This window comes from Bubalus bubalis, chromosome 15 (genome assembly GCF_019923935.1).
Source record: "Bubalus bubalis isolate 160015118507 breed Murrah chromosome 15, NDDB_SH_1, whole genome shotgun sequence".
Lineage (NCBI taxonomy): Eukaryota > Metazoa > Chordata > Mammalia > Artiodactyla > Bovidae > Bubalus > Bubalus bubalis.
The window spans coordinates 634,686-655,594 of NC_059171.1; the positions used below are offsets into that span (position 1 = coordinate 634,686).

The following is a 20,909-nucleotide window of genomic DNA, read 5'->3' on the forward strand; positions in this document are numbered from 1 at the left end:
CTAATTTCTTGATAAAGACAGTTTTGATATCTTTATGTCAATCTGTATAAACATGATTTTCAATGAAAGCTAATGAATATCTACAGGAGCCTCTGTCCCATTCTGTCAACTTCTTAAATGGTATCATAGATAAAAATATTCTGGGGTAATTTGGACGTGTGATTTTTATAGTTCCTATGTTGCTAAGGCTTAACAAGTACCACCAAATGTGATAAATGTCAACTGTTGTATATTAAAGTATATGACTCAGCTAGTCTTAAAAAGATATATGAAACATAACTCCTCAAGATTTTATAGGTATTGTCAAACAGTTGCATATCTTTCATCTAATTCTGCTTCAGTTCAGTTCAGTCGCTCAGTCGTGTCCGACTCTTTGCGACCCCATGGACTGCAGCACGCCAGGCCTCCCTGTCCATCACCAACTCCCGGAGTTTACTCAAACTCATGTCCATAGAGTCGGTGATGCCATCCAACCATCTCATCCTCTGTCGTCCCATTCTCCTCCTGCCTTCAATCTTTCCCAGTCTCAGGATCTTTTCCAAAGAGTCCGTTCTTCACATCAGGGGGACAAAATATTGGAGTTTCAGCTTCAGCATCAGTCCCTCCAGTGAATATTCAGGACTGACTTCTTTTAGGATTGACTGATTGGATCTCCTTGAAGTCCAAAGGACTCTCAAGAGTCTTCTCCGACACCATAGTTCAAAAGCATCAATTCTTCAGCACTCAGCTTTCTTTATAGTCCAACTCTCACATCCATACATGACTACTGGAAAAACTATAGCTTTGACTATACAGACCTTTGTTGGCAAAGTAATGTCTCTGCTTTTGAATATGCTGTCTAGGTTGGTCATAGCTTTCCTTCCAAGGAGTAAGTGTCTTTTAATTTCATGGCTGCAATCACCATCTGCAGTGATTTTGGAGCCCAACAATATAAAGTCTTTCACTGTTTCCACTGTTTCCCCATCTATTTCCCATGAAGTGATGGGACCAGATGCCATGATCTTTGTTTTCTGAATGTTGAGTTTTAAGCTAACTTTCTCACTCTCCTCTTTCACTTTCATCTAGAGGTTCTTTAGTTCTTCTTCACTTTCTGCCATAAGGGTGGTGTCATCTGCGTATCTGAGGTTATTGATATTTCTCCTGGCAATCTTGATTCCAGCTTGTGCTTCCTCCAGTCCAGCATTTCTCATGATGTACTCTGCATATAAGTTAAATAAGCAGGGTGACAATATATAGCCTTGATGTGCTCCTTTCCTTTTTTGGAACCAGTCTGTTGTTCGATGTCCACTTCTAACTGTTGCTTCCTGACCTGCATACAGATTCCTCAGGAGGCAGGTAAGGTGGTTTGGTAGTCCCACGTCTTGAAGAATTTTCCACAATTTGTTGTGATCCACACAGTCAAAGGCTTTGGCATAGTCATTAAAGCAGAAGTAGATGTTTTTTTGGAACTCTCTTGCTTTTTCAATGATCCAACGGATGTTAGCAATTTGATCTCTGGTTCCTCTGCCTTTTCTAAATCCAGCTTGGACATCTGGAAGTTCATGGTTCATGTACTGTTGAACCCTTGCTTGGAGAATTACTTGGCTAGTGTGTGAGATGAGTGCAATTGTGTGGTAGTTTGAGCATTCTTTGGCATTGCTTTTCTTTGGAACTGGAATGAAAACTGTCCTTTCCAGTCCTGTGGCTACTGCCAAGTTTTCCAAATTTGCTGGCATATTGAGTGCAGCACTTTCACACCATCATCTTTTAGGATCTGAAATAGCTCCACTGGGATTCCATGACCTCCACTAGTTTTGTTTGTAGTGATGCTTCCTAAGGCCCACTTGACTTTGCATTCCAGGATGTCTGGCTCTAGGTGACTGATAACTCCACCGTGGTTATCTGGGTCATCAAGATCTTTTTTGTACAGTTCTTCTGTGTATTCTTGCCACTTCTTAATATCTTCTGCTTCTGTTAGGTCCATACCATTTCTGTCCTTTATTGTGCCCATCTTTGTATGAAATGTTGGTATCTCTAATTTTCTTGACGAGATCTCTAGTCTTTCCCATTCTATTGTTTTCCTCTATTTCTTTGCATTGATCGCTGAGGAAGGCTTTCTTTTCTCTCCTTGCTATTCTTTGGAACTCTGCATTCAAATGGGTATATCTCTCCTTTTCTCCTTTGCCTTTAGTGTCTCTTCTTTTCGCAGCTATTTATAACACCTCTTCAGGCAGCCATCTTGCCTTTTTGCATCTCTTTTTCTTGGGGATGGTCTTGATCCCTGCCTCCTGTACAATGTCACGAATCTCTGTCCATAGTTCATCAGGCACTCTGTCTATCAGATCAAACCCTTGAATCTATTTGTCACTTCCACTTATAATCATAAGGTATTTGATTTAGGTCATATGTGAATGGTCTAGTTGTTTTCCCTACTTTCTTCAATTTAAATCTGAATTTGGCAATAAGGAGTTCATGATCTGAGCCACAGTCAGCTCCCGGGCTTGTTTTTGCTGACTGTATAGAGCTTCTCCATCTTTGGCTACAAAGAATATAATCAATCTGATTTTGGTGTTGGCCATCTGGTGATGTCCATGTGTAGAGTCTTCTCTCATGTTGTTGGAAGAGGGTGTTTGCTATGACCAGTGCATTCTCTTGGCAAAACTCTATTAGTCTTTGCCTGCTTCATTCTGTATTCCAAGGCCAAATTTGCCTGTTACTCCAGGTAGCTCTTGACTGCTTGCTTTTGCATTCCAGTCCCCTATAAAGAGGATATCTTTTTTCAGTGTTGATTTCTAGAAGGTCTTGTAGGTCTTCATAGAACCGTTCAACTTCAGCTTCTTCAGCATTATTGATCAGAGCATAGACAAATTACTGTGATATTGAATAGTTTGCCTTGGAAACAAACAGAGATCATTCTGTCATTTTTAAAATTTCATTCAAGTACTGCATCTCATGTAAACTCCAGGAGTTGGTGATGGACAGGGAGGCCTGGTGTGCTGCAGTCCATGAGGTCACAAAGAGTCGGACACGACTGAGTGACTGAACCAAACTGAACAGCATTTTAGACCCTTTTGTTGACTATGAGGGTTACTCCATTTCTTCTAAGGGATCCCTGCCCACATTAGTAGATATAATGGTCATCTGAGTTAAATTCACCCATTCCAGTCCATCTTAGTTTGCTGATTCCTAGAATGTCGACGTTCACTCTTGCCACCTCCTGTTTGACCACTTCCAGTTTGCCTTGATTCCCGGACCTAACATTCCAGGTTAAGCATCCCACAAAACCACCACAAAATCCAAGTGATTTGTCCTGACTTTTCCTTATTCAATGTTTATTGCAGATTAAAGCCACTCCCATATGCTTAGCCGATGTCTGGCTAAAGGGACCTTTACAGGATCACACGCAGGGAATTAAGGAATTAGTGGCTTATTAGCAAGCCTGCGGAGACAAAGCCTTGGTCAGTGTTGGCAGAAATCTCTTCTTGCGTTTCTAATATTCTATCTTGTATTTTTAGCTCATTTCCAGCACTCTACTAAACTCTCAGTACCTTACTAAACTACGCTTTCCACTTCCTGGATTAGATTAAAAGTGAGATTTCTGCATTTTAAATGTAGTTATAGCCAGGGATGTGTGCTACTAACTAAAGACAAGTCCCATCCACACCTGAAAAGTTAGCCCTTTCTGCTTTTTTAAGTGAGGAAACCATTTATCATTTATCCAGACATAAAAAAACAGTAACAATCACGAGGACTTCCCTGGTGGTCCAGGGGATAAGAATCCACCTGCCGGTGACAGGGACACGGGTTTGATCCCTGGTCTGGGAAGATTCCTTGTGCAGCAGGGCTTCTAAGCCCATGAACCACAACTACTGAACCCACGCTGCATGTCCCGAAGCCGGAGTGCCAAGTCTGCGCTTCACAAGAGGCCCACGCACCGCAACTAGAGAGCGGTCTCCACCTGCAGCAGCTAGAGGAAAGCCTGCCAGCAGCGATGAATTAATCAATTATTTTAAAATTAATGACCTTATCAGCAAATTTGAAAGGTTAAAAAATGCCATCTGGAATTCTGTAATGTTGGCTCTGTCCCTGCCCCCCAAACAACAACATGATCTTTCCTACTGACAATGCAAATCTGATCAAAGAAATTTTCATTATTTGATCCCATCTTCTGAATATTATTCATGCTGATAATGACAAAACAAGATGAACAGTTCCTGGAAATTCATTCTTGGGGAATCCATATTTTGTTATTGTTCTTGATACTTTTAGTAAAAATAAGCAGACATTTTAAGAGTTTCACCTTTGAAGCCAAATCCCAAACTGTAGATGAACTTGAGAGCCATGATGCTAATGTACTGCCCACAGAGACATCATTTCATCTCCTGAATGAGAGTTTGCTGCTTATCAATTCTCCCCAAAAGTAAAAAAAAAAATCACTGAGAGAAACACTGAAGTCAAGCCTAGATCTGCACAGATAAAGACCGAACAACAGCACCGGGCAGTTTAAGGCGTGTTATCAGCCTAAGCAACTCCCACCACCACAGCACCCACATGTCCTGGCTGCTTAATATGCACAAAGCACGGCTGCAAATATTTTACACAGATTATCTCAGCTCAGTCCTCACAGAATGCCCCAAAATCCACACTACGGTTCTACCTATTAACCGCAAATGGGAAAATGGAGACTTGGAGAGATTACATAATTGGCTTAACTGCCCTCCTGACTCAACGTCCTGCACGATTCGCAATGTAACGTTGCCTCCTCAAGCAGAATGCATTTGTCTAAGTTTGTCGTGTGTCGTCCATGGTAACTTGCACAGAGCACACGAGTGCATGACAGAAGCGTGGGTGACGGTCACACTTACCCTGGCGGGACTCCAGGACAACCCTGTAGGCGGTGGCATGGCGCTGCACTTGCCAGCGGGCACACAGGCTGGTCGTTTGCACCGCGTCTGCCTGAAGGTCGGTCACGCCCAGAAACACTACAGTGAAACAAAAGCACGACTCGGTCACGCTGCAGACAACGCCACAGTCACCCCAAGTCCGAAATCAACGCGGGCAAAATTTGAATTCAAGGTCCCACAGCCAGCGGTAGGAAACCCACCAAGTTACACAAAGGATAGCGATTTTATGACTTTAAAAAGCAGTTGCAGAATGTGATGTATGATAGGGTTTGTCTGTTCCCTGCAAAAAAAAAAAGAAAATATATGTCTGGAAAAAGCCAGTTGTGATGGATGGTGAAATTATGGGTGATTTTAAATCTTCCCTCTTCATTAATTTATGCTTTCAAAATATTTCACAATTAATACATAATACTTTCATAATAAAAATGTTAAACACAATATATACTCATCAACTACTGAAAGAAAGCCATGGTTTAAACAAAAGGGAGGAGCAAAGAGGACAAAAGAGAAATTACTCAAACAGGAGCAGCTCACACCGGCTGGCCCTCAAAACACAACTGAATGAGAGTGAGCAAACTTCTGAAAATTTAAAAAGGAAAAATTGAATACAGAAAACAAAAAATGATTAAAAATACACGAATTCTTATTCATCTTAGAATAAACACAGTTATATACAAAAGTCATTCACAGGGAGTTTATTTGAAGAAGCAGTAAAAATACTGTTTCTGCAATTGAGGACGAAGAATTCAGTGTTTACCACTTAGATCCAACCAGAAAGAGCAGAAAATTAATAATGTTTACTTTTTCTAATGACGTCTGCCTTCATCCACATCATTCTCTTGTACTTCTCTTTCAGTCACTTCATAAAATTTAAAAATAGCTTAAAATTATTTTTCAAGATGGTAAAAATAATCTGGACTAGTAACAATTTGCATCATGACATTGTTCCTTTTTGTTGATCAGCAAAGGAAGACCATTTTTCCTAAGGCAATGAAACAATCCTCTCAAAAAAAGGAAACCAATAATGACTTATATACCCACACTAAATTTTAAAAATACCATGAAATCAATTTATTTTCCATTTTACAGGGTTTTATTATTCTTGGGAGAAAGAGAGAAAGCAAGCCAATCTAATTTTTACCTTAAGGATAGATGATAAAACAATTCAATACTTTCATTATTTTAAAATACATTTGGAATAGTCACATTTATTAAAGAAGAGAAGACGGATGAAACAGAAGGAGGGGAGCCAAGAAAAGAGGACAGAGAGACAAGAGTAAGAAAAGAGAGCAAGAGAAAATCAGGGACAGGAGGACTGGCTCAGACAGGCATCTGGAGAGAAGAGGAGGACGAACTAGGGGGAGGCGATGAAGGTGGGCAACGCATGGGGGACTCACAGGGCTTCTGAGGAAGGCTGCTGGGCGGCGAGGGGGCACAGCTCACGGAATCACTGGAGGCTTCCCTGGGGGCTCAGAGGGTGAAGCAGCCGCCCGCAGCGGCTCCATCCCTGGGCCGGGAAGATGCCCCGGAGAAGGGAATGGCACCCCACTCCAGCGTTCTGGCCTGGAGATGGACAGAGGAGCCTGGCGGGCTGCAGTCCGTGGGGTCACAAAGAGTTGGACACGACTGAGCAACTGACACTTTCACTTCATAGTACCTACAACACTGTCATTCCAATTGCCAAGTCCGAGATCAGAGCTGCATGCCACAGGCTTCCGAGTGCTGTTGAAGAGAGACACTGCTTCTTTTGAGATTAAGTGGATCCCATATCTAGCTTTTTAATTCTAAAGATTTCCATAAAAAAGAATTCAGAAAGCTTCATCTAATGAAAGGGCAGAGCAGGGGACGACAGAGGATGAGACGGCTGGAGGGCATCACCGACTCGATGGACGTGAGTTTGAGTAAACTCCGGGAGTTGGTGGGACAGAGGATGAGACGGTTGGATGGCATCACCGACTCAATGGACGTGAATTTGAGCAAGCTTCGGGAGTTGGTGATGGACAGGGAGGCCTGGCGTGCTGCAGTTCATGGGGTCACAAAGAGTTGGACACGACTGAGGAGCTGAACTGAACTGAGCCCCTATATAAAACCCAGGTGGCCAGACACAGGTGGCCTGGGGTTTGGTCCAATATATGCCTCATACTTACAAAAGTCCTTTCGTTGGAATAATTTTTTGATTAGTGAGAGTGAGAGATGACCCAGATTCACAAAGCAGTCATCACAATGAAAAAAGTGGTTATTTGCCAAGTGCCTGCCATACAGTAGATCCTTTGTATGTTATATCTTTAGTCTTCCCAAACAGTCTATAAATAGTTATTACTATTAATATTATATCTTCATTTTAGGGTTGAGAAAATGTGGGCTCAGAGAGGTGAGAGGCCTCAAGGCCTTAGCTAATAAGAAGATTTACGGTTTACACTTCTGATTATACCATGACTAACATCAAGTGTGGGCCATGTGCTTTTGATAACACTCGGGGTAGTTTCAGTCATCCGACAGCCAAACCATTTTTATTTTGGTCATTTATGTATTACCTTTAATGTGTATTAAAGTGAAAGTGAAAGTCACTTGGTCGTGTCCAATTCTTTGCGACCCCATGGAATATACGATCCATGGAATTCTCCAGGCCAGAATACTGGGGTGTGTAGCCTTTCCCTCCTCCAGGGGATCTTCCCCACCCAGGAATCGAACCGGGGTCTCCTGCATCGCAAGTGGGTCCTTTACCAGTTGAGCCACCAGGGAAGCAACATGTATTAAAAAAAACTGGTTTTCTGTTGAGAGTTATTATGTGGTTTTTGAAAGCATTTAAGTAAAAACAAAAAGAAACTGTAAGTTGATTTAAAGAAATATATTAAACAGATGGTGTGGAAGCATAAGAAACAGCAGGAATATGGCACATACATGCCGGAGTCTGGAAAACACTGTATTATGCCACGGGTGTCTGTGAGTGATGTGTGCCAAGGAGAAGTCCCAGATGCTGTGCAGACAGCATGCAAGCCCTTAAAAGACAGAGAAGGAAGGCTTTCGAGTGGTGCAAGTATCTTTAACGGACAGAGTGAGAGGGTGGAGAGGGGCAAAGGCTTTGACAAAGGCAAGTTTCCCCTGGCTCAGCTTGGACTGGCTTTGACCACATCAGGTTATATGGGCTGGATGGAAAATTTCACCTAATTTGAAAAATACCAACAAAGACTTTCCAGAAGGAAATCCCATCCGCCACCATCAAGTATGTTTTAACGCCGGCTTCTGACATCCTGCCTGCCAACTAGGACTCTGAACCACAGCCCTGAGTAGGGAGCACACCTTTCTTTCCATAAGGCACCATCCAGAAAGGGCAACACTGGAGAAAAGAGACACTGACTGCTGAGCTGCCGCAGGGCCTAAGTTACAGAGAAAAACAAAGCGCAGAACCACATGCGGCAGTGGCCAGGCTTACGTGTTTTCACCACGCCGGTCAGAGCGTCGCTGAAACCCGAAGCCTGGGACGCGAATATTTTCACGTTGTAGTCCATTCCGCTGAGCAGGTTTGTGATGAGGATGGTGTTAATGTTAGCTCCCACGAACGTTTCCAGGGTTGGGCCAGCAACTAAAGGAGAAAGAGTGCATTTCAGTTGCCATAGAATAGGGAAAAAGAGAGATACTTCTGAACTGATTGTACGTATTCCACTGTGCTTCAGATTGCCCAGGAGACACTCACAGAGTGGGGCTTGAATCTAGCCCCGTTACGCTCCAAGACTTACCCACCTCCCTGACTCCCAGGCTCGGGCTCCTTCAAGGCATCTAGCCCTTTTCTTAAATATAGTTCTTTCCCTAGAGCTACCCAAAGAAACTGGTTCCCCTCAGCGTCCACCGTATTGTGAGGCCTTCAGGGTGGAGCCGCCAGGATGCCATGGGCTTTGGGCGCGTGATGAAACAGGAGTCATTCTGGGTTAGCCCACCTCAGACACCAGCTTTGTCCCCAGAAGGCAGTAAGTTGCCCTAGCGGCCACTTTGTCACTGACACTATGCCTCACCTCGCCGCATAAGGACAACCATATACGCTATCAGTATGGGCTCCAAAGCCCCTCTTCTGCTGTTTAAGGTCACACAGATGACACTCCTCCTTCCCAGGCCCTTGACCATCTGCCTTCTTTGGGCTTTTTCATTTTCACCTCTGTTCCAACCCAGTGGAATCTTTGATTGATCGGGAAAAATATTCTGTGCTATGTCCTATATAGGAGAAGGCAATGGCACCCCACTCCAGTACTCTTGCCTGGAAAATCCCATGGACGGAGGAGCCTGGTGGGCTGCAGTCCATGGGGTCATGAAGAGTCGGACATGACTGAGTGACTTCACTTTCACTTTTCACTTTCATGCATTGGAGAAGGAAATGGCAACCCACCCCAGTGTTCTTGCCTGGAGAATCCCAGGGACGGGGGAGCCTGGTGGGCTGCCGTCTATGGGGTCGCACAGAGTCTGACACGACTGAAGCGACTTAGCAACAGCAGCCGCAGCATGTCCTACACAAATTGAGACTCATAGTGCTTTTGAGGGCAGAAAGGTTTTTATTGACCCATAGGATGATTTTTAAGTTTTCCTCAACCTGACGAATTTTATACCTTGCCACAGCTTCAGAAAGCTATGCTATGTGTCCCATGGCTGACTCATGTCAGTGTATGGCAAAAAGCACTACAACATTGTAATTAGCCCCCAATTAAAATAAATAAATTAATATTTTTTAAAAAGCTATGACAAACCTACACAGCATATTAAAAGGCAGAGATATCACTTTGCTGACAAAGGTCCGTATAGTCAAAGTTATGGTTTTTCCAGGAGTCATGTACTGATGTGAGAGTTGGGCCATAAAGAAGGCTGAGCACCAAAAAACTGATGCTTTCAAACTGAGGGCAGGAGGAGAAGAGGGTAACAGAGGAAGAGATGGTTGGATGGCATCATCAACTCAATGGACATGAGTTTGAGCAAGCTCCAGGAGATAGTGAAGAACAGGGAGGCCTGGCGTGCTGTGGTCCATGGGGTCGCAAAGAGTTGGACACGACTTAGTGACTGAACAACAAATACCTTAATACAGTTTCCAGAATGAGGAGACTGAGAAGTTGGTAAATGGACTTTTTCTAACTAATCCAAGAAGTAAGAGGTAGAAGAGGAATAAGAAATTGGAGAGTCTAAATGTTTAGAGCTTATATATCCATCAAGCCACAGAAGCTTCTTATTGCTAAGGAGTCAAAGTCTGCTTTGGCTGGCTCCTTGTCTGGGGTGGGTAAGGTCAATTGTAGACCAAGTATATATTCTGCTTATTAACACACCAGCTGTGTTTTAGGTGAGGTGGTAACTTCAACACATTTTTCTTTTTTTTTTTTTTTCATAAAAGGGAAGAGACTCTTCCCATTTCTTAAAACCAATGATGGAAAGTAAAAACAAAAATAACCTATCTTTAAAGATTATATTTTTAAAAAGCATGACTTACCACTGACAGGTTTGTAGACAATCCTATAGCCCTTCACTGGGGAAGACGGGGGGTCCCACGTAATGCGCAATCTGTTATACCATTCTTCCGAAACCCGTAAGTTTTGGGGACCAGAGGGTGGCACTGGGCAGGAAGGAAAATGAAAAAAATGGTGTAATGTGGTTTCCATCTTTACAACCTACCTTTTGGTTAATAGAGTCTAATGTATTTTCCCACAGCTTAAAAACACTTACAAGGGAAAATGCACTAAAGTAAACAGTAAGAAAACTTAGAGAATCCATGGTCATGTTAAAGATTAAATAATAGAAAACAATTACTCTTGCGGCAAAACACTTTTATCTGAAGATCAGCTCTTCACTCAGTGAAATTGGCTCCATTTTCTTCAGTTACTTTAAAGCAATATTGAAGTGAGTAGTGTTTATGAATACATTTCTGTCACACATCTCTCTGTTGCACTATCAGATCCAGGATGATTAGATCAATAGTAGTGATAGCGATTCTTAGAGGTAAGACCTTTGTTTTTTGCTTTCATCTTCATATTAGGGGTTCTGAACCATATCTGGTGGTTCAGACAGTAGAGAATCTGCCTGCAATACAGGAGACCCAGGTTCAATTCCTGGGTTGGGAGGATTCCCCTGGAGTAGGTAATGGCAACACACTCCAGTATTCTTGCCTGGAGAATCCCATGGACAGCAGAGCCTGGCAGGCTATAGTCCATGGATCAGAAAGAGTCAGACATGACTGAGCGACTAACTCTTTCACACTTTCATATTGCCTATATTCTGTGAAATTTTAATCATCATTCATCAATTTTTTATCAAAATAGGAGAGCTATTTGCATGAAGGATCTTTGTAAACTATTATGCATGTTGATGGATATTATCATTATTACTTTGTTGCTGACAGAATTTAGTTGTGTTAACCACCGCTTAAAATAAGTGGACCACTCAAAATTATTTCAAAGAACACCCTTTGAAATAACTTTATTGTATAGATGGTATTTCCATAGTAATAGCCTTTAAAAGTTTTTATTTGTTTGAGTATATATGTGTGTTCATCATGGAATCCTTTTATAAATTATGCGAATCAAACATTTAAACAAATTGTATACAGTTTTTAAAGGTTATTTTCCATTTACATTATGACAAAATGGTAGCTGTATTCCTCGTGCTGCACAAGACATCCTTAAGCCTATTTTACACCCAAGTCTGTGCTGCGACAGGACCAAAACCAAAACAGGACAAACAGAAACCCAGGATAACATGAGAGAAGATGGGGAGTACTTTGCCCGAGTGGTCAGAGAAGCCTGAGTCGGTGGCGTTGAGCCGAAACCAAAATGACAAGAAGTCAGAAATGCAAGCCTCTGGGAAAGGATATTCAGCCTGGCAGCAGCGGCTTGCGTCAGTTTCTAAGGCCGAGCCAAGCTTTAGAAAGCCAAGGAAGGGCAGGGAAGGTGGGCTGGCTGGGGGCGAGCCCAGGAGGGTCCAGGTCACCTCGGCCTGAAGGGCCCCTGCACGGACCTCAGAGTTTATGCTGAGTACCACAGGGAGCCATCAGGTGGCTTGGAACAGAGGGGAGACATGAGACCATCTAGATTTTCAAAAGCTTCTCCGCTGCTGTGAAGAGAGTACAGCATCGGAGAAAGAGGGCAGGAAGACGTGGGCGTGAGCTCGGGTGAGCGGGTGTGACGTGCTGGGTGAGCAGTTAGGCTAGGGGCGTGCAGGGCCCGGAGGGGCCTCTGAGAGACTCGCAGCACTGGGGATGATCAGACGCTGGAGGAGGGAGATGCAGCTATGTTTCAAGTCTTAGGTTTTAGAGACGAGAGAACGGAAGTGAAGCGATTTGCCCGAAGTCACACAGCTTGAATGTGTGAAGACAGAATCCAAGCAGATTTTCTCTCTCCAAATCCCCTTTTCTCTTCTTTTTTACTGGAGGAGAGTTGCTTTACACTGCTGTGTCCGTCTGCTGTACAGCAAAGTGGACCAGCCATGTGTACACAGAATACACACATCCCCACTTTCTTTGATTTCCTCCCCACTTAGGCCACCACGGAGCCTGGGCAGAGGCCCCGAGCTCTGCAGCAGGTCCACGTTACCTGCTGTATACATGGCAGTGTGTATATGTCACTCCCAGCCTCCCTGCTCATCCCACCCCTGCCTTCTCGCCCTGGAATCCATGCGTTTGTCCTCTTGAGGTCTGTGTCTCTACTTCTGCTTTTTAAATAAGATCTATACCATTTTGGGGGCTTCCCTGGTAGCTCAGATGGTAATGAATCCACCCGCAATGCAGGGGACCCAGGTGAAGTCCCTGAGTGGGGAAGATCCCCTGGAGAAGGGAAAGGCTACCCACTCCAGGATTCTTGCCTGGAGAATTCCATGGACAGAGGAGCCTGGTGGGCCACAGTCCATGGGGTGGCAAAGAGTAGGACACACGTGAGCGACTGACACTTTCAGACCATTTCCACCCCCTACACTGCAGCTGCTGGGTGCATTACAGAGGACATCGAGCAACCCCAGGAGGAAGCTTCACTCACAGGTTTTTCCAGGGGCAGAGACACTGACCCCTTCTCCGTCATCATAGATGGGCGTCACCGTGACCTTGTACTCAGTCTCAGAGAGCAGATTCTTCAGAAGGAGAGTGTTCTGGCTTCCAGGCACCATAATCTGAAGAGAAAAGCAAAGGACCATGGTCTTGGTCAGACTTGCTTTCTGGCTGGTCTACTAAAGAGGAGGACTTGAGGCACTTTGAAATAATCAGAAGCAGGGAGATGTGCTTGAGGCTGACAAGAGGAAGACATTCATGCAAAAGCACTTCTCTCTGCAGCTCCCCTCAGAGCAGCCCTCAGCTTCTAATCACTAAAGCAGAAGGCTTAGATGTGAAGCTCTTGAGCGCTCAGGAGCAGCCTTCTCTCAACATCTTTTCAGCATTTGTAAAGCAGCCAGAAGAAAAAACGATCGTCTGTTTGGAAAGCAGGTGTTTATGGCTTAGGAGTGTTCATTCTATAACACAGCCTGCACAGCATATTTGCTTCTACTTAAATATCCTCTTGAAAATTCAGCCTTCCATTTCTCCCTGTTCAGAGATCATCTAATCCCAGTATTTCAGGGTGAATGCTAGCCAAGAACACCACAACCACACGTTAAATCCCAGATTTCCGAGCCGAAGGATATTTACCGGTGACACTAAGAAAGGTTGCAGTTTCTTTTACTTCTGAGAGGAGAGGTCTTCCTCAATCTGAAATCACCATTCCTCTGACTCTAAAGTCTGCAGAAACTAAAATCCAGCAGTGGGGTGGACACCACCCACACATTGGTGCCACGTTCCGTGTGGCGAATCCTGCCATCCCTAAAGGAATATATGGACCATAAGAGCCACATGTTCTTAATACTAAGGCCACAAAACTTTCTCCCCAGGCTTCAGCAGTTAGATGCTGGCACATTCCTGTGCCATTTAAAAGGCTTCATCATGGCTGGAAAAAAATGCTAGGATGTAAGAACTGACCCAAACTAGTTTAAGGGAGTCACAAGACTGGGACAGCTGGAGATGGTTTTGGATTCAAGAACTGGGTAAAATGCCAGCAGGCAAAGGGCGCGCTGTCTACTTCTGGATGAGGGAAGGAACCTATAAATCATGGAATAAGCCCTAGAAAGCCTCGAGTTGAACTCAGAAGCAGCTGTTGCTAAGATATTGCTAAGCTCTAAAAGCAGCCGGGGTAGGGGGTTAATATAAAAAGAGGAAGTCTGCATTAGGTGATTTATACTAAAGCAATATGATTTTGCTCCTCATATGGAATGACATTGAATATCCAGGATGGTACTGATGCAGTCCTAGGAGGGAGATTTTACACAAGGAGCTCTGCTTTACTCTAGAAGGAGTTGGATAACCCTGCATTAAGAAGACGTTAAAAAAGAATCACGGTTGTCCTGTCTGGTCTTATCCATCCATGTAGCTTCCTTCAGGGCATTTCTTTTCGATATAACCCTCTGGAGCCCAGAGCCTGGGCTTTGATTCCAAGCTGTGTGCCTATCTAACCACCCATGCTGGTGTTCCTTATATAAGGTCACCTCTCAAACTGAGAAGCACACGGACTTGGGACCAATCAGATTTGGCCTGCAGGGCACTGGAAGTGGTGGGGCCGTCCTGCCGGGCTCGTTTAACCTGCCAGGCAGCAGTTTCTGGGGTTTATAGCAGTAGTGCTCCTTTAGCTAGCTGTTATTATCTGCCAAGTACTGCTCTAAGTATCCAATTGCAGTACCTCACTTACTCTTCACAGCATTTTGAGGTAAGAAGTATCATTACTTTCATTTCATAGATGAGGAAACTGAGACTCATATAGCTATCGGGTAAAAAAAAAAGCCATGGGCTTCCCAGGTGGCTCAGTGGTAAAGAATCTGCCTGCAGCGCAGGAGATGCAAGTTCCATCGCTGGGTCAGGAAGACCTCTGGAGAAGGGAATGGCAACCCACTCCAGTATTCTTGCCTGGAGAATCCCATGGACAGAGGAGCCTGGCAGGCTACAGTCCATAGCACTGCAAAGAGTTGGACACAACTGAGCAATGGAACACCCACACACAAAAAGGCCATACTGAAATCCTGAATATCTGGTCTGATCCCTTTTTTAACCACTGCCCTCTGTTCTAGCTGACTGTACTATGAAAACCTCTTTATCCTCATGATACTCACTCCCAAGAATAAAACATAAACCTTCTCTTGGGTATGCAAAGTTCCTTCTACTGGACCTCTGCTTGTTTGCGCAAAGCAAGGTAAAGATGACCACCCACTCAGAAGATCTAAACAGACATTTCTCCAAAAATGACATATGGATGGCCAAGGAGCACATAAAAAGATGTTCAACATCCCTAATTATTAGAGAAATGCAAATGAAAATGACAATTAGGTACCACCTCACACTGCCGGTCAGAATGGACATCATTATAAATCTATAAACAATAAATGCTGGAGAGGGTGCAGAGCAAAGGGAACGCTTCTGCATTGTTGATGGGATGTAAATTTGTTCTCTATGGAGAACAGTCTGGAGCTTCCTTAACAAACTAAAATAGAACTACCATATGATCCAGCAATCCTGCTGCTGCGGCTGCTGCTAAGTCTCTTCAGTCGTGTCCGACTCCGTGCGACCCCATAGACGGCAGCCCACCAGGCTCCCCCGTCCCTGGGATTCTCCAGGCAAGAACACTGGAGTGGGTTGCCATTTCCTTCTCCAATGCATGAAAGGAAAAGTGAAAGTGAAGTCGCTCAGTCGTGTCTGACTCTTAGCGACCCCATGGACTGCAGCCCACCGGGCTCCTCCGTCCATGGGACTTTCCAGGCAAGAGTACTGGAGTGGGGTGCCATTGCCAGCAATCCTACTCCTGAGCATATACCCGGAGAAAACCACAATTTGAAAAGACACATGTACCCCAGTGCTCACTGCAGAAGCATTTACAACAGCCACAGAAGCAGAAACGGCCACTGGCGGAGGAACGGATAAAGATGCGGTGCACATATGCGAAGGAATATCACTCAGCCATGGAAGCAACTCCACTGGCGGAGGAACGGATAAAGATGCGGCGCACAGATGCGAAGGAATATCACTCAGCCATGGAAGCAGCCTCAACGGCCACTGGCGGAGGAACGGATAAAGAAGATGCGGTGCATATATGCGAAGGAATATCACTCAGCCATGGAAGCAGCCTCAACGGCCACTGGCGGAGGAACGGATAAAGAAGATGCGGTGCATATATGCGAAGGAATATCACTCAGCCATGGAAGCAACTTCACTGGCGGAGGAACGGATAAAGAAGATGCGGTGCATATATGCGAAGGAATATCACTCAGCCATGGAAGCAACTCCATTTGCAACAATATGGATGGACCTAGAGATTATCTATCATACTGAGTGAAGTAAGTCAGACAGAGAAAGACAAGTATCATATGATATCACTCATATGTGGAATCTAATTTTTAAAAATGATATATATTACCTTATTTACAAACCGAAAAGGCTCACAGATTTTGAAAACAAACTTATAGTTGCCAAAAGGGAAACGTGGAGGGGGAGACAAATTAGGAGCTTGAGATAAACATACGCACACTACTGTATATAAAATAGATAAGGCACAGCACCTACAGTACAGCACAGGGAACTTTACTTAATTCTGTAACAACCTGCACGGGAAAAGAATCTGAAAAGGAATGGACATGTGTACATGTGTCTCCACATCCCTTTGCTGTACGCTGAAACTAACACCACATAGTAAACCAACTATACTTCAGTAAAACTCTTTTAAAGAGATGGGCACCCACTAAAAACAGATGCTACAGGTCATAGCAGATGATGGTTTTGTTTATGAAACAATTCTATGAAAGACACTCATGGTTAAAAGGGATGCAAATCTAACCAGTAAACATCACGTTTTTAATTTTTCAAATACGCTACTCCATGTCTAGCTCCATTATTGCTCAAAGCTCTTCAGAACTGGATCTCATCCAGCAAGAGGTTCCCACAGTAGACAGAGGATTCCCCATGTCTCATTTTGCTGCTGTCTTAGAAAGTTCTGTTTCTATAAAGTGATTATCATGCTTTCTATGGTGAAGGATTAGGTGGGGTTGGTGCTGTTGTTTTAATTCCAACCCCTGAAGATCAGTATTCATAAAACAAAATTGCTAAAACATATGATCATATTCTTGAATATTCCAGCAATGTCAAATTGCTATAAATGTTTTTAAAAACTTAATGTTAATATCAAGCTTATCTTGTAGGAGACTGATCTACATTCTGACTATCCCTGCTCTAGAATATTTCCTGCAACTTAAAATTCAGTGCACAGTTTTAGATTTTTCGGGTAGGATCCAGAAAAGTCTGGAATCCTGGTCAGCCTTTCACAAATAAAGACACTTGAGACCTCCCTCCACTGCCAACAAAGCTGAGGGCAAGGTCATTACCATGGCTCCATTTCTGAGCAGAGCTGAAAGTCAGTCTTTATGAAATATTTGACAGGGAGTTTTACTTTCTAAGGGTTTGAAAGCTTTTTATTGGGAATATTTGGTAGATTTGATTATGCTTAGAAAATATAGAAATATTTCACTTAACCTCAATTGGAAAAGTAAAGTTAATTCCCCTTGTTTTATATATATTAAAGCTTGAATTTGGTTTACCATAGATCTATATACTATTCTCCAACTTTGGTACTTTATCTTATCATTTCCTTGGATAAATTTAATAAGGTTTTATAGCTAAAGAAGATTTGGAAAGATGGTAAAAGGCGTTTCTCCTATCCGGACACATTTCCTTTCCCACATTTGTAACATGTTTAAGCCCTCTGTCTTTCCCTGTCAGCCTCATTATTTTAATCATTCATTTGGCTGGACTTACTCACCTAACGTGAACAGTCTCACAGACGCAGAGAACAGACCTTGGGGTTGTCAGGGGGGCAGGGTTGAGGGAGGGGTCGAGCTGAGGTTGGAGTTAGTCGATGTAAGCCAGCATATACAGGATGGATAAACAAGGTCCCTCTGTACAGCACAGGGGTGATAAACCATGACGAAAAAGAGCGTGTGTGTGTGTGTGTGACTGAATCACTCTGCAGCAGAGCAAAAACCAACACAACACTGTAAATCAATTATACTTTAAAAAATCAAAAAAAGAGAAAATATTTAAGATATTCATATGGTAGGTGGGAGCTATTAATAATATAGTTCAAGTGCCTGACATACCTTTGTTTTATAATCTAAATGCACACACTTTCTGTCTCCAATAATATATTACATTTATATAGCAGTAATGTTTCATAAAACACAGATATAAATTCTCAATTACTCCCCAGTAGAGTCCCAGAAAATATGTCTGTAAATAAAGAGTGCACAAATTGAATTTCATTGGAATTCACCAAAGGGTATTGATAGTTAAAAAATTCTAAACTACTTTCTTCTGCATAGCAAACATACTTCTGCACAGTAAATAATTACCATCAAATTTTATCAAATATTTTTCATTTTATTACACGTTTGTTTAACTGGGGCACATATGTGTTGAAGACATTTGATCTTTTTTTCCTTCATCTAGGTGTCCAAGTGTTTCAAAATAAACAGTGTGAAATGAAAGAAACTAGCAAAGGGAAAATTATCTAGAGACGATCCAAAGTAAATATTATTATTATTTTACCTTGTATGGCTTACAAGTGCACACACAAGATTAAACTGTTACTCATTCCAAATTAGTGGGAATATTTAGCAAGAAGCTTAATGTGTTTCTTGGAAAGAGTAGAAACAAAAACCAAAACACAAAGCTCTCACTCTGGAAAGTTTTTATGGGCTTCATTTTAGGGACTAGATTAAAATATGAGGACAATAACAGGAAAAAAATGAAACATCCAAATTACGTCTTCAGTCGCCATGGTTAAGCACAATTTTAGCTTTTTGGTATGTTCCAATCATGGATCATTTGAAATCTATAATCTGAGTGAATTTATAACTCAACCTGTTTTATTCAAGTGTCCATTAACTTTCCAAAACTGCCCCCAGACCAATTCCATGGACCTTTTGGTCATTCACAGTGGACCTGGTTATTGCTCACTGTGTTATCACTGTGTTTTACGGCAATTCATCCATCAGCCTGAAATTAAGGACTTTCCTGAAAGAATCTGGAGCTCCAACAATTGTTTATGTATCATAAAAATACAATAATTTGCCATCAAAGGCTTTACAAGTGAGGAAGAGAAAGAAAGGATAATGATGTTGCTCATGGTTTTAAGACAGGCTCAAGGATATAGTGTACAACACAGGAATGTAGCCAATATTGTGTACTAACTAAATGGAAAGTAACCTTTAAAAATTATATGGTTTTTAAAATTTTAAAAACAAAAACACTTCATTTCTTAATTAAAAAAGAGGGTACCCAGGTTCTCAACAGAGAAAAAAAAAAAACAGAGATGAAACAAAGAAAACACACAAAAATCTAAATCCCTCAGGAAGACACTCATGATTAAGAATACATTAGAAATGACTATAAACCTGCTCAAACAGAGTCAGTGTCAGGGGAAAATACAACTAATTGTTAATGGAGGGCATTTTATTAGGAACACTACAACTACATAAAGAAGACCTTTGAGCTATGTTTTGCTGAACCTTTTAATCAGATTCTCACCATCAAAAATTATATATGTGTGTATATATATATGTTTATATATTAAAAGTTTATATATCAAAAGTATGCACACACACATGCACAGAGACAAGTGTATAACAGACTATTTATGATCCAATTTTTGTGCTCAGCAAGTTGTCAAGGCAACAGAAGCAAAGAGGTAAAGAAGGTTCAGATGCTTTATCTATTTAGAGCAGGTTACAAAGATGGTCAGTTTCAGAGAGAGAAAAGTCATCAAGTTTGGGTCAAACAAAAACATTAGTTTCCAGAGAGACGACGAAATGAGCGTAAAGCTTGCATTCACAGCGTGTTGGTCTGGTTAGTCAGGAGACGCAGAGTGGCTCATCAGCTCTGTTGATACACACCGTTCCCAGCACTTCTTCCGCTGGGTCCCCTTGAGCAGTCAGGTAGGTCACCCTGAACTGCTGCACACTGCTGTCTGAAATGTCCCATGTTACCCGCAGGCTAGAAGTGGTCTCATCATCTACCACCAGGTTCCTGATTCCGGTGCGGAAAACTGGAATAGACACAACCAGGGATTTAAAGAACTTTTTATCCATCTTATTCCAAAATGAGCTACAGAGGTGATCTGTGGACATGGCAACAAGCATCATTTAGTATCTCTCTGTTATGCAGACCCAGGCGAAACAAGAACTGCTCAGCTTCAGTGGTTAACCGGGAGCTAGGACACCGATTAACAGCAAATAAAAATGGGTTTAAAAGATGCTTTCAAGGTGAGTCCGTGGACCCCTCAAAACCCCCACGCTTTGTGTACACTGGTAAAGGGAACCGGGGAGCAGCTCTCAGTCCCCATAAGGAAAAGGGGAGCCCCGAGCGGGGCACAACAGTGAGAACTCTCGTCAGTCTGCGCGGGAGAAGCAGGGCAAGGGTCCCACATGGCCGAGCTCGGTGTGCAAGGCAGCATCGGACACACACACACCCGTCACCTACTCACCTGTTTCTCTTTTTATTGCTAGGTTTCTTAAACAATGTTGGCCGCAGCATGTGGGTCTTAGTTCTCCAACCAGGACTCAAACCCACATCCTGCCCTGGGAGACAGAGTCTTCAACCCTGGACCCCAGGAACGCTCCCCGGCCGTTCCTCCTGTTAACACCCGTCACTCAAAGCACACGTCTCCCACCGCGGCGGCCTCGATCCACGCAGCCCGCGGGGATGCTACCTTCCTCTGGATCTCTCCGCCTCCATCTGCGCTCAGCCCGCGTGGACGCTACCCTTCCTCCGGGGTCTGTCCGCCTCCACATGAGCTCAGCCTGAGTGGACACTACCCTTCCTCCGGGGTCTCTGCGCCTCCACCTGCGCTCTCTGACCGTCTCCTCTTGTCTCCCACAGCGACGGCTCTCATTTGTCCCATCTCCTCTTCTCCCTCTCATGCTAACTCCCTTCCAATCTCTCCACCTCCACTG

The 20,909-nt window shown here is 43.3% G+C and overlaps 1 protein-coding gene across 7 annotated transcripts in view; it reads right to left on the reverse strand.

Moving 5' to 3' along the window:
- COL14A1 (collagen type XIV alpha 1 chain) overlaps window positions 1-20,909 on the reverse strand; it is a 229,315-nt gene that overhangs the window by 114,753 nt on the left and 93,653 nt on the right. For all 7 annotated transcript variants that reach the window (XM_006074691.4, XM_044928491.2, XM_044928490.2 and 4 more), the window contains exons 19-23: window positions 19,851-20,002; window positions 12,878-13,007; window positions 10,345-10,467; window positions 8,317-8,466; window positions 4,845-4,961 (exon numbers count right to left, since the gene is read on the reverse strand). In XM_006074691.4, the coding sequence (XP_006074753.3) occupies window positions 4,845-4,961; window positions 8,317-8,466; window positions 10,345-10,467; window positions 12,878-13,007; window positions 19,851-20,002 (672 nt within the window). The remainder of the gene's footprint in view (window positions 1-4,844; window positions 4,962-8,316; window positions 8,467-10,344; window positions 10,468-12,877; window positions 13,008-19,850; window positions 20,003-20,909) is intronic.